The 14,231-nt window shown below is 45.3% G+C and overlaps 1 protein-coding gene across 1 annotated transcript in view; it reads left to right on the top strand.

Moving 5' to 3' along the window:
- The window catches only part of STK36 (serine/threonine kinase 36), a 65,168-nt gene extending 51,149 nt beyond the window's left edge, over positions 1-14,019 (top strand). The window contains 8 exon segments of the mRNA XM_056852051.1: positions 2,191-2,254; positions 9,947-10,057; positions 10,166-10,240; positions 10,494-10,665; positions 10,914-11,061; positions 11,422-11,581; positions 11,941-12,684; positions 13,879-14,019. Of these exon segments, the coding sequence (XP_056708029.1) occupies positions 2,191-2,254; positions 9,947-10,057; positions 10,166-10,240; positions 10,494-10,665; positions 10,914-11,061; positions 11,422-11,581; positions 11,941-12,684; positions 13,879-14,019 (1,615 nt within the window).
- Positions 14,020-14,231: the final 212 nt, after the last annotated feature.

The following is a 14,231-nucleotide window of genomic DNA, read 5'->3' as shown; positions in this document are numbered from 1 at the left end:
GATTACCACAGCCATTATCCTGGCTTATGAGAGAGCACACGTGGACTGCCCAGACATGATCAAGGCGCACTCCACAAGAGCTTACGCTGCCTCCGTTGCCTTTTCGTCTAAAATTGACCTCCGAGACATCTGTCGAGCGGCAACGTGGTTGACCCCTTCTACTTTCATGAAGCACTATGCGGTCGACGTGGATTCATCCAGAGAGGCAGCAGTGGGATGTGCTGTCTTGCAGTCATTGTTTCGGTGACTGTCCCACACCCACCATCCTGGTAAGCGAGCTTGCTACTCTCCCAATGTGGGACTACATAGAAGCCACACAGATGAAAAACAGAGTTTCACTTACTGGATCTTCTATGCAGGCACACATCCCTCCATCCTTCCCCGCTGTGGGACCTCTCCGCAATACACGTGGTTGGTTGGTTCCGTGGCGGCAGGTTGGAGAACTGGAGGGGAGAGGGCTCCCTCCCCCTGGGTCATGTGACCGTTTGGGCGGGAAGGCTACATGTCCCGATGGGAGGGGGAGCACTCTCATTCTCGATTTTGCTAGAAGCTGACAAATCTTATCCGTGGCTGGCCTGCACCTGCGCAGTCTCCCAATGTGTGCCTGCATAGAAGATCCACCAGATGAACAGTTACAGTAAGTTAAACTCTGTTTTTATGGTGTACATTATGGTGTACATTCCCTTTTGTTCTTGTACAGTGCCTGGGTGGGGCTGGTTCAAAACTCCTCTCAGATTTCTGGAATGATCACAGATGTTAAAATTTGTTTGAATTTGATTTTTAAAAATGCACACATACTGTAATGCTTTATTTTCCAGAAAATGGATGGCTAGGTGAAGAGTTTTTCCTAAGATTGTTTTAACTCGAGATGCCAGGAACAACCTGGGATCTTCTGTATGAAAAGCATGTACTCTGCCACTAAGCCATAGCCTCTCCTCCCTCCATGGATATGGAAGTGCTGTGTGTGTATTCCACTATTATGTGATAGCACTGCACAAATGCAGAATTTGGTATTGGGTACAGAATTCAACTTTCTGTAAATCTCAGCTTTCTTTCTTTCTTTCTTTCTTTCTTTCTTTTCTTGCTTGCTTGCTTGCTTGCTTGCTTGCTTGCTTCCTTCCTTCCTTCCTTCCTTCCTTCCTTCCTTCCTTCCTTCCTTCCCAAAAAACCAACCTTCTAGCCATTGTGGTTTTAGTTCCCTTCTTACTCTCCAGGATTCCCTGATGCAGCCTGGACTACTGCTGAGAAGTGTGGGAGAATCCCAGCATCATCATCATTCCCCAGAAAGCACAGTTCTGTTCTTAATACTTTCTGACTAGGCAAACTGGGGGCCAGGGGGCCAGGAGGAAATATTAAGTGAAGTATCCCACAATTACAGTTAGGATCCCTGCATCACATTCTAGGAGCTGATTAAGAAAACAGATATATAGCTTTTTGATTGCAGAGTCTCCAGTTTTAATCCAAGAAACCTCTGCCCCAAGTATGAAATACTGTCATAGTGTGATTGAAAGAGCCCAGTAGAAGAAGAGTTGGTTTTTATATGCCAACTTTCTCTACCACTTAAGGAAGAATCAAACCGGCTTACAATCATCTTCCCTTCGCCTCCCCACAATAGACACCCTGAGAGGTAGGTGGGGCTGAGAAAGTGTGACTAGCCCAAGGTCACCCAGCTGGCTTCATGTGTAGGAGCAGGGAAACAAATCCAGTTCACCAGATTAGCCTCCGCCGCTCATGTGGAGGAGCGGGGAATCAAACCCGGTTCTCCAGATTAGAGTCCACCGCTCCAAACCACCACTCTTAACCACTACACCACACTGGTAAAACTAAGTGGTCCTCTGGATCACTACCCTCAGGCAGTGATCCTATTGTCCCATAGTGACACCAGCAGGCAGTATGCTAAATAAAGTATCATCTCTTTTGAAGGTCTTATTTGAACATTGCCTCCCATATGGCCAGCCGAAAGCTGGGTTTCCTGGGATTTTAATGTGAATAACCAGAGCCAATCTTCGTCTGTCTCTTGCAATCCTTACTTATAGAATCTTGCTTTCCCGTCAAGACAGCAAGTGCAAGAGCTCCTTTTCCAGAAGTGACCGATGGTTGGAACTGGAGCAGCCAAAAATTGCATAGCCCAAGAAGGCCTTTTAAAAATCTGTCTCATCCCTCTAATGCTATTACTTCTTGTTATTTTAGGTCAGATACTGTGCTGAAAGAGACCACAGAGCTTTTCAACCATGCAGCAGTTACCTCTGTTTTAGTGAGTCATCCTACCTACAGAACATCCTGATACCTGACTCTTGGGAAAAGTTTAGAATTCCCTGTACCTGTGATACTCAGTGGTTCAGGAGCCACCTGTGGCTCTTCAAAGCACCCATTCCTTGTGTCAGGGAAGTGGGCAATTCATTTAGAAATTTGGATGATTTCATCATTACTCTGGGCCCAATATAAAACGCAACAGAACTGATCCATGATGACTATATCAATGTTGTACAGATGTACAGGGTCAGGTTGACATAAGCAGCTGAATGAGGTGGTGGAATGGGCCCTACCACTGTCAAATGCTAGCCCATAAAACAAAACTCCTTGCAAGTTCAAAACTTGGCATAGTGAGTGATTCTAACCACCTGTTACCCTGCAGAACTAGAGTAAAACTTGAAAGTAACTTTTAACAAAGAGAAGCATTTGTCTTTTTAAATATATTGCCTAAAATAATTCTTGAGCACTCAAAAGCTTGCACACTGTTTTACTTTGTAAGTCTGACTTGCAAGCCCTTTCCGTCACTCCAGATGCAAATGAGCTGGCTAAAGTTAAAGTCAGCCCTACATGTTCAGAGGTACTCTGGCATTTCAAAGGGTTGTGTGTGTGTGTGTGTGTGTTAAGTGCCGTCAAGTTGCTTCTGACTCATGGCGACCCTTTGAATCAAAGTCCTCCAAAATGTCCTATCTTTGATAGCTTTGCTCAGAACTTGCAAATTGAGGGCTGTGGCTTTATTGAATCAATCCATCTCTTGTTGGGTCTTCCACTTTTCCTGCTGCCCTCAACTTTTCCTAGCATGATGGTCTTTTCCAGTAACTCTTGTCTTCTCATGACATGACCAAAATACGATAGCCTCAGTTTAGTCATTTTAGCTTCTAGAGTCAGTTCAGGCTTGATTTGATCTATAACCCACTGATTTGTTTTTTTTTGGTGGTTCAGGGTACCCGTAACACTCTCCTCCAACACCACATTTCAAAGGAATCTACTTTCCTCCTATCAGCTTTCTTCAGCTTTCACATCCATACATAGTAATAGGGAATACGATGGCATGAATTAACTTAATTTTGGTGGCCAGTGACACATCCTTTCACTTAAGAATGTTTTCATGACTGCCCTTCCCAGTCTCAATCTCCTTCTGATTTCTTGGCTGCAGTCAGAGGCGGACCTACATTTTTGGGGCCCTGAAGCTTGAACTGTTATGGGGGCCTCTTCGCAACCAGCAACAATAGGGCAACATCCAACAAGGCCCAGGCCCCAGCCTGATGGAATGTTCTTCCAAGTAACATCAGGGCCCTATGGGACCTTCAGAAGTTCTGCAGGGCCTGTAAAACAGAGCTTTTCCACCAGGCCTACAATTGAGGGCAACCACAGGTTGTCATCATTACTGGCCTCCCTCTCCTCTCCCTCAGGGCTTCTGATGTGAGGATTTGGCTGCTTGGCCGAGCCTCCAATGGCCCTGTAATTATATGAGTACCATCTTGTTAACTGTATTGAATAGTTTTATGAATTTTATTGATTACTTATGAATTTTAGAGATATATTTTATTGTGATTATTGTTACCTGCTGTCAGGTAAGAGAGAGGAATGGGGATCATCAGTAGCTGCCACCACTCTGGTATGAGCCTAACTCAAGAAGGCCCAGAGCACCCTCCCTGCCCCTGGCTGCTGCTTCTCCTAACAGGGTATGCTTTCTAGGTGACCAAATAAGGCATGAGGACCCAGGGCAAACAGTTTATTAAAAAGGTCTAATAATAATGATAACTCAAGTCACAATAGAACGACAAAACCTGTAAAGGCAGGTAATCAAACAAATAAAATCCCTAACGTGTCTATCTTTACTGTCCCTAGCCCTCTCCTGGCACTAGGCCTCAGGCTAACTCTCCCCTTTCTGAATGAGGGATCCCTCCATCTGCAGCAGCCTCTCCCCAGCCCTGCTCCCTAAGAGTGAACTCCCTCATTTTTCAGGCAAGGCCTTTTATTCCTTCTCCCCAGGCACCACTTCCTTACCCCTGATTGGCCCTAGCCTTCCCTCCAAATCCTCTTCCACCAATCACAAGGCCCAGAGGGTACCTGGGAGATGTAGGCCTGGTAGCTACTTTAATATAGGCCCCCCTAGGGCCTGTAGGCTCCACTTGAGGCCTAGGATCATGACACCCACCCTGAGCCCGGCTTTGACTAGGAATGAGGGTGGGCTACAAATTTAACTAATAAATAATAATAATAATAATAATAGGGAGGGGGTCATCAGAGGGGGCACATTAGGATAAAGAGGTGAAAATCTGATCTTTTGGTGTTAAATGCATAAGCGAGACGAGTGCAGCCTGAATTGAAAATTCAGATGTCTTTTTATGGTTCTGATTGGCTCTAGCCTAAGGGCTGAGCTATAGAACTATTAAGCCGTGCACCAACGAAGGATTTGAGGATCCAGCTGGCCAAATGAAGGCTATGAATAGATTCTGGTGAGCTCAGTGAACCCTTACAGCTGTCAGGCTGTTATCTCGGTTTAGATGTTTCCTTTCGTTCCTTTGCTGAACCATCCAGACTTCAAGGACGGCTCCACATACCAAAGCCTGGGAACGCCACTCCTGGGAAATAATGCTCTGTTTATGCTTTGTAATCTCCCGCCGTTTCTATGCCTTATATTTCCAACTAACGAGCAAGACAACTCATAGCTGTCATCTTATCCTCAATGCACTGTATTGCCTATTTGACCAGTAAAAGCCATCTGCTTCGAATCTAATTGTCTCTGTGGTGATTTCTGGTTCTTTGGGTCAAGAGCTGACAACAGCTGGGGGTTCGAGCGCTGCAAGCCCCCAAGAAAATTTTGAAATTTGACCAATTACAGGGACATTTTGAGGCCATGTGAAATGGGTATTATTAGAGCATATTCTAAAGTCAATATGAAGTACTTCAACCCATTGGCTTATGATTCTATCACTAAAAAACTCCCATCGATTTTGTAGAGAAATTCACTAATTAAAAAAAGTTGCTTCGGGGGCCCCTCCAGGATTGGGGGCCCTGAAGCTTAAGCTTCATTAGTTTCACAGTAGATCCGCCTCTGGCTGCAGTCTCCCTTGTAGTTGATGATGGAGCCAAGGAATAGAAAGTCTTCAACAATTTCAGTTTCCTCATTGTCAACCTTAAAGTTGTGTAATTCTCCTGTAGTCATTACGTTTGTCTTCTTGATGTTCAGCTATAGTCCTGCTTTGGCACTTTCTCTTTTAACTTTCAGCAGTAGTCATTTCAAATCTTCGCTATTTTCTGCCAGTAATGTAGTATCATCGGCATATCTCAAATTGTTAATGTTCCTCCTGTAAGCACTTGTTCCATAGGATTCCCAATAGCCACACCAGGAGACTAGTAGTCCAAAATAGTTGGTTTATTGGTAACACACGTAAGCAGAGCTTAGAAATCGAAAGGCAGCAATGAGGGGGAAATGGCATTGCACTTGATTATATGAGAACACTACAAAAGCAGGTGCAGTACAGTCTCATGAGATAATACCTAACAGCTTAGAAGCACCAAGTCTCCCCGAGTCTCCTCGATTCTGGGAAGCATAGCGAAGCTAGCGGTTTAGATAAGCAACCTTGGAATCCGAGCTGAAACAAAAGTTCAAAGGCAGCCAAGGCAGCCAGAGTTCAAAGACAGCCTGACATTCTGCTCCCCTCAAGGCCCCCTCCCACCTCTAGGAACCGGTTTGTCGGGATAGGCGTGATGGAATGTGCGCACCAGGCAGGGGGCGGATACATCGCAGGAGCGCACCCACTCGTCGTAGGCAAGGGGGAAGTGTTTCCAACGAACAAGATATTGAAGAGAGCCATGATGCAAACGGGAGTCCAGAATTTTGGCAACTTAAAAATGCTCCTCCCCCCCACCATTACAGGCTGTTCAGGAGGTGGGTCCGGATGCCAGTTTGGGGCGGCAACATGAGGCTTGAGGAGGCTGACATGGAAGACAGGATGGATGCGTTTCAAAGTTTTCGGGAGGGTCAGTTCCACAGTGACTGGGTTAATTATTCGAACAATGGGGTAAGGTCCCACGTACTTGGCACTGAGTTTACCACATGGCTTGGTGGATCGTAAATTCTGTGCCGGTGGGTCCTCCTGGCGGAGGGCCCATTGCCCCTGGCGGAGGACCCGTGGTGCCAGGCAGAGGTCCCGTTGTGCCAGGAGTCCCTGCCCTACCGTTGCTACCGGGTGCACCGGGAGTACCAGGGGCACCAATTCCTGGACACCCACCTGCACCCCCAATGCCATGGAGGCAACCCAAGTTGAAGGTTACTTATGACGGTTCAGTTGAGACTCTGCCCCGATTCTTGCACCATGTGAATAGTTACATGAGGGAGCAAAGACAATTCTTCCCTACTGAGGATAGCTGCGTCCGTTTCATTGCCTCCCTGCTAACGGAGAAAGCGGCCGACTGGATGATTCTCCAGTTCAATACGCGGTCCCGCTCCATTCGCTCCCTCAACAATTTTATGTTTGCCTTGAGGAGGCACTTTGAGGATCCCTTCATGGGAGAGAGAGACAAAGCAGAACTTTTGCAACTCAGGCAAGGCTCCTCTCCGGTTTGGGAATTCGCGGATGAATTCCAGCGACTCGCGAGTAAAGTAGTGGACTGGCCCGAAGCTACCCTTATCCACTACTTCCGAGAAGCTTTGCACCCGGACATTCTGAACTGGTCTTATATGCGTGGCGACCCAGATACCCTTGAGGATTGGATTTTACTGGCAGAGGAAGTAGAAAGCCGCCGGCGATTCGTTTCCCTAGTCTGAAATCGGACCAAGGCAGCCAGAGTTCAAAGACAGCCTGACACCTCCCTCCAATTTTCACTCCACCTTCATCTAAATCTAGTTCAGTTTTCCTAATGATATGTTCTGCATACAGATTGAAGAAGTAGGGAGATAAAATACATCCTTGTCTGACACCTTTGCCAATTGGAAACCATTCTGTTTCTCCATATTCTGTTCTAACTGTGGCTTCTTGTCCAGAGTACAGGTTGCGCATCAAAACAATCAGATGTAGTGGCGCACCCATTTCCTTTAAAACCAGCCATAGCTTTTCGTGATCCACACAGTCAAAAGCTTTGCTGTAATCTATGAAACACAAGCGGATTTTCTTCTGAAATTCTCTCATATGCTCCAGTAATCAACGTAAGTTTGCAATATGATCTCTAGTGCCTCTTCCTTTTCTGAATCCAGCTTGAACATCAAACATTTCTCATTCTATATATGTTAACAGCCTTTGCTGTAAGATTTTGAGCATCACTTTACTTGCGTGAGAAATTAATGCAATGGTCCGATAGTTGCTGCAATTTTTGACATCTCCTTTCTTGGGAATTGGAATGTAAATGGATCGTTTCCAGTCTGTGGACCATTGTTTTGTTTTCCATATCTATTGGCACATTCTTGTCAAGATTTTGATGGACTCTGTTTTTGTGGCTTGGAATAGCTCTGTTGATATCCCATCTGCTCCTGGTGATTTGTTTCTCCCAATTGCTCTCAGTGCAGCTTTCACTTCACTTTCTAAAACTGTAGGTTCTTCTTCAAAAAATTCTTCTTGGAAGGAATCTGTCATCCTTTCATCTCTTCTGTATAGTTCTTCAGTGTATTGTTCCCACCTTTTCTTTATTTTGTCCTGTTCAGTTAATGTATTTCCATGTTGATCATTCAGCATGCATAACTGTGCTTAAATTTCTCTTTGAATTCTTGGATCTTGTGGAACAGATCTCTTGTTCTTCCTTTTTTGTTGTTCTCTTCTGTTTCTTTACACTGGTTAATTATAATAGTTCTCTTTGGCTCTACATGCGAGTCTCTGGAACGTTGCACTTAGACTTGATTCTGTTTCTGTCTTTCTACTTTTGCTTCTTGTCTATCTTTGGAAATTTTAAGAGTTTCCTCAGACATCCATCGAGGCTGTTCATTTCATTTGGCTACAGGAATAGTCTTTGCACATTCTTCCTTGATAATTTCTCTAGTTTCTACCCATAGTTCTTCTGGTTTACATTCACTTGAACTCAGTAATGCAAATCTGTTCTTTACATGGTCATTAAACTGTTCAGGAATATTGCTTAGATTATATTTTGGTGCTATGCACATTCTGGTGTTTTTCTTAAGCTTTATTTTGATTTTTGATATTAACAATTCATGATCTGTACTACAGTCGGCTCCTGGACTTGTTTTTGCTGAGAGAATAGAGCTTCTCCATCTTCTGCTTCCAATTATGTAATCTATTTGATTTCTATACTGGCCGTCTGGCGATGTTCATGTATACAGTCGTCTTTTTGGTTGCCTGAAACGTGTTTGCAATGAACAAATTGTTGTCCTCACAGAATTCCATGAGTTATTCTTCTGGTTTATTCCGTGCTCCTAGTCCAAATCTGCCAACATTTGATTTTGCTTTGTTTCCTACTTTTGCGTTCCAGTCACCTGTGATTATCAGCATATCTTGTTTAGGTGTGTTATCAATTTCTTCCTGAACACTTGCATAAAAACTTTCCATTTCTTCCTCATCAGCATCTGTAGTTGGGGCATAAACTTGAATGATGCTTATGTTGATAGGCTTTCACTGAAGCCTGATTGATATTATTCGGTCAGACTTTGCGTTATAGCTCCTGACTGCCTTTGCTACATCTTGCCTCACTATTAAAGCAACTCCATTTCTTCTGTTGTCATTCGGAGTAAAACATTTTGTGGTTTTCTGATTGAAAATGTCCTAATCCAGTCCACTTTAGTTCACTCACTCCCAGGATTGAAATATCCAAATGTTCCACTTCTTAATATTGTCGAAGGCAGTTCCATTTCTTGTTTTACAATTTCAAGCTTACCTTGATTCATGCTTCTCACATTCCATGCTCCTATTATATGCGTCAAACAGCTTTGGACCTTCCTTTTGCATCCATTCATGTCAACCACTGAACGTCCTTTCAGCTTTAGTCCAATTGCCTCATTAAGAACAGCGCTACTCGTACTTGTCCTCTGGGTTACATTATTACTATCCATTATTGTTTGTGTGTGCTTGAGGTGGTGTACAGGACACACAGTGTTGATGTAACTCTTTTGGATGATGTGACTTGCGAATGTGGTTCTTTGCAATCCGCACAGTGAGTACAACTGCCCTATATGAAGACATGTTTCTAGGCCTGATGGGCATGATCTGTTACCACCTAGCTATAGGCATTCTACTTTGGGGCAACTTACTATATACCTGGTGGTGGCTTCTTCCTCTGTGCTGCTGAAGCATTGCTTTACCACAATTACATTCCACATGGCACATAAAATATTTAGCTTCCTTAAAATATTTCTTATCCTGTTCTCAGTCAAATAATCCTGAGGCACCTTACAGTTAGAGACAGCAAGTCCCACTTAATACAGTGCTGTATTCCCCATAAAAATCTAGGGTAGGGGTATTGGACATAATTGTTACAAGGGCCAGATATGACATAAATGCCACTTGGCTGGGCCATGCCCCACCAGCCCAGATTGAGAGTGTGTGTGTGTGGGGGGGCTGCTTAGGCTGGCTCACGGGCCGGATAAATGCTCTCAAGGGGCTGGATTTGGCTCATGGGCATCCCTGACATCCCTGATCTAGGGATTTTCATGATGAGTCTAAGAGTAAGATCCACATTCACTACGAAGAAGAGTGCCACCTGACTTTTACTGTGGGATGATATCAAGGTCTCCTTTCTCATGCAGAGTGCTGCGGCACTGCTACTAACCTACCTCAGCCAGTATGGTGCTGCTGTGAAACTCAGGCGAGAAGAGGCCTTTGGAGTAATATCTTCTGCACTCACAGAACTTGCGGAGGTAAGGCACCAACTCTAACAGAAGGATATACTAGGACAAAGAGTTGGCTATATTATGCCCCCTGTCTAGTATTTTGGCTGCTTAACCTTGCATTAAAATGTCTTCCAGCTGGGCCTGCCACCTCCCATGGGAGCTGGTTTCTATGATGGGCTGATACTCTTGCTATTTCAAATCTTAAGCCAGGTATGGACTTTCTTTAATGTCACAAGACACAGCTGCTTTGCATTCTTTAGAGAATGTACACAAGTGATACAGGAAGTCTGTGTGGAATGTCAAATACCCAGCCTAAAAAGAAGGCTTCTGGGGGAGGGATGAGGTGATGGGGCTTGTCTGGTTGAAGAGGACATATCTGTGGGACAAAGATTCCATACTAGGCCAAATCACAGGCTGCAATGTAAGGCGTCACTTTTCTGGTCTGTCTCTTCTCTTTTGACAGGAGGATGCAGCAGTGATACGGGCATTCACTGGGTCGGACCTTTGGAGCATCGTGTGGCATCGCTTTGCCATGGTGCTCCACTTGACCAATGGGGCACCAGTAATGGAAGGTGAGACCCCAAGAGTTGGCCAGCATGCACCAGAGCCAGAGTGGAATCTCATCTCACCACAAGGTATATAGTTGGCTTTTTTCTGGTAGAAAAACTCTGAATTACCTAAGTAACTTTGTTCTGTGCCTGGCCTCCAAAATGTCCCTATCCTTTTAGATGATGGAACCTGAGAGATTCCAGTCTTTACAAAGCTATACTAAGGAAGCCCACTAGCTCCCCAAGCCTTGTTATGATAGTCAGGTGTGTGTGTGGGGAGGGGGGGCGGGATATTGAATCAATTGATCAAAGATATTCTCCATTCTGTCCTGTAGGAACCTTACTCTTCCTCAGCTTTGTTCTCCACATCTTCCAGCGTGAACCTCACCAATGCCTTCTCCAGCTGGCTCAGCCCAATGGAGTTATCATGGCGACCCTTAACAAGCTGCTTGGCTTTGACTACCTGGAGAACTTGACACAGACGTGAGTTATGGATAGTCCAAAGTAGAGCTATTGAAAGAATAGAAAGCACAGTAGTGAAATGCTACAGGCTCAGATATTTGTGGAGCAAGAAAGTAAGGGAATTGCAAGAAACACACTTCATAGTCCCTCCTCCTTAACAGAGTTCATGGCATCTAACACAACCATCTCCCCCCCTCCCCACCACTTTGGTCTAGAGCCTCCCTGTGGCTGTTTTAAACACTGAAACTACTGCAGTGTGTCTTAGAGAGGTCACTTCCCTGCACTCCAGTTTCTTTAGGTGTCTGGAAGTCATTGCTGCAGTATGATCTTAGTTGAATGTAGACATCTGACCTTTGCTCACTGTTGATTCCCCACCCCCAGGCAGATGCAAGAAGATGGTGATCCAGAGCTAGTGCCTGCTGTGGTGCTCCAAGTCTGCCAGCTCTTCTGTTTCCCGTTTGCTCTTGATATACACCCTGAAACCTTAGAGCTGATCATGACAGGTCTGAGGGACTCTGAGATCCCTTCTCAGTTGCTCCAGGTAAAGCTTCCTTTCTTCATATCAGTTATTGGGACCCCAGAAAAGTGATGCTAGGGATGGGGCTCTCACCTTTCCCCCTCATGTTTTTCCAGGGATGCAACCTCTGCATGGTTGAGACCAGTTGCTTTGTTCAACATAAAGAACTTATTTCACTATGATTCATGAAGGCTGCACTTACCAAAAAACCCTGCTTTTCATGACATGATTTCTATACATCTGCCACAAACGGTGCTGGAGGTTGGGGAAGGATGGAATGCTACTCTTATAAAAATGTACCAATATTTAACCCTAATTGGGCCTCCTCTACAACTGTAATGCTTCCCATGGTCTATTCACTAATCTAGTTTCTCCCCTTTTAGGTCTGCATCCACTGTCTCCCCTTCTTGGACACGGAGCTGCCCTTGAGTCTTTTGTGCCACCTCGTGCTGACAGATGAGAGCGCCATTGAGCAAGTGATGAGGGTGGCGGCCTCCGAGCATGCCATTGCCTTCATGTCGGCCATTTTGCTGTCTGACCAGGCAACTCTCCTTGTAGACCTGCTCTCCTTGCTCACACACGTGGCCCGTGCTGGGGCGACACATCTGCCTTTCCTACAGCAACTCCTGTGTGGCTCTGACACAGCTCCCCAACTGCTAGGCCGTCTTTTGTGCCACCAGGAGCACCTAGTCCGTGCCAGAGCCTGTAGCCTTGTGGGCCACCTGCTGCGTCATGGACAGGACTTTCCTCAGCTTCTGCAGGGCCAGGTTGGGCTGTTGGAGTATCTGCTGCAACGTCTTTCAGATGAGGATGACCATGTGCGCCGCTCAGCCAGCTTTGCTGTTGGGAATGCAGCCTACCACACTGGACCCTTTATGCAGCCCCTTAGCAAAGCGGTTCCCAGGGTCGTCCGACTCCTGGGTGATCCTGTAGCCAAGACCCGTTGCAATGCAGCTTCAGCATTGGGAAACTTGGGCCAGCAGTCAACGGAGCTGGGCAACTTGCTTATCCAGAGCGGAGCCCCTGATCTTCTGTTGGACGTGGCCTGCCACGACTCCCAGCCAGCTGTGCAGGAGGCAGCCCTCGTTGCCCTCCGATGCATTGGCCAGCAGCCCAAGATCCACCAGGTACTGGCTACTTAGCCAATTGTCAGCTGCAGAGGGGGGAGCACTATGGACGGCCAGCCAGCTGGTAAATGGACCAGTTAAGACACCAGTCAAGTAATCTTGTTGTGCTTTAGTTAACTGGTTCTAATAGTCCAGTGAATATTGTGGGTCTTATTGCCAGGCTGAATCTTATTATGTTATTTTAATTGTGTTACCCGCCCTGAGCCTGGCCTTGGCTGGGGAGGGCGGGTTAGAAATCATCATCATCATCATCATCATGTGGGTCCGGAGAAGTTTCTTTATTCTGGGATGAGAATGAAAGAAAATATTACATTGATAAAGTTGGATCTACCAAAGGAGTTTAGGAAAGGTGTTGGTGGAATGGATTTTTCTCTGTTTATCCTGAAACTCTTCTCTAAAGATTGGGAGAGTCTCCCAAGCAAAACACAATACAAAATTTGGGGTGGTGGTGGTTGCTGCAAAACAAGGAAATGAAGTACAGTTGCCTCTTTTCTCCTTTTCCACGGTCAAGCCATGAGCGGAAGAGGGAAAAAATATATCTTTACTTGATTCCACCTCGATGCTGTAGCTTCCCCATCCTGTGCTGTGCTTTGCTTGTAAGACTTCCTGAATCCTTAAGAGAGGAGTTTCAGGAAAAATTGTAGGCTGCTTGGAAAAGACAGGGCAAGACTCATTCCAGCAACAACCCATTGGTTTTTGATAAAAAGCTGAGGAACTTCTGCTGCCTTTGAAAACTATTATATGATCTTATTGAAGGAAAAGACCCTAGAGGGCAGTTGGAGGAGCTACATCTCTCATGCTACCACCTGCAAAACACCCTCCCCCATCTCTACTAGCAGTCATTGACTTCCCTGCAGTCCTGATGGGCTTCCAACCAGCATGGAGTGCCACAAGGCAGATGTGCCTTGCATGAGATGTAACAAAGCTGGTTTTAGAACAGCTAACCATTTCATTTTCCTTCCTAGTTATAAGATTTTAATTGCATCTTTGTATTTCAAGAAATCCCATTCCTTGACAATTGTCACTCTTCTTTGTACCAAACAGCCAAGATACTACAAACCTTTATTTGAAGTATACAACTGGAATTTCCTAGTTTCTGACTTACTGGCATAGTGGTCCTGGATAGTAAGTGGTTTTTGGTGGGCAAATTGTGACCGTTACATTGCACATTCATGTAATCAATCTGCTTTCTAGGTGCTGGTGTCACTCAGAGCAAGTGAGAAACTGGAAGTGCTTTCCCATGAGTCTCAAGCTACTGACTTTAGCAGCCCTCCTCCTCCATCAATACACTGCAAAAAACTGATCCACCTCCTGCAACCCACATAGAGTGCCTGAGAACTGAACCATCCTTTTATGTGCTTAAAGGCAATGGGAGAGTAGTCTTTCTAACTGGAGTTAGAAGAATCCAACACAGAGATATCTACATACTGTTCTTGGTGTCTAAACAGAGGTGGTCCAGTTCTTCATTTAGAATAAGAACTCCATCCTAGATTCCTTCTCAAATCAACAGACCCTGTATGAATCCTACCCTGTGTCTTCTCCCCATT

Source organism: Euleptes europaea, chromosome 6 (assembly GCF_029931775.1).
Source record: "Euleptes europaea isolate rEulEur1 chromosome 6, rEulEur1.hap1, whole genome shotgun sequence".
Lineage (NCBI taxonomy): Eukaryota > Metazoa > Chordata > Lepidosauria > Squamata > Sphaerodactylidae > Euleptes > Euleptes europaea.
Note: the sequence above shows the minus strand (reverse complement) of the source record. Positions and strands in the feature narration are given on the sequence as shown.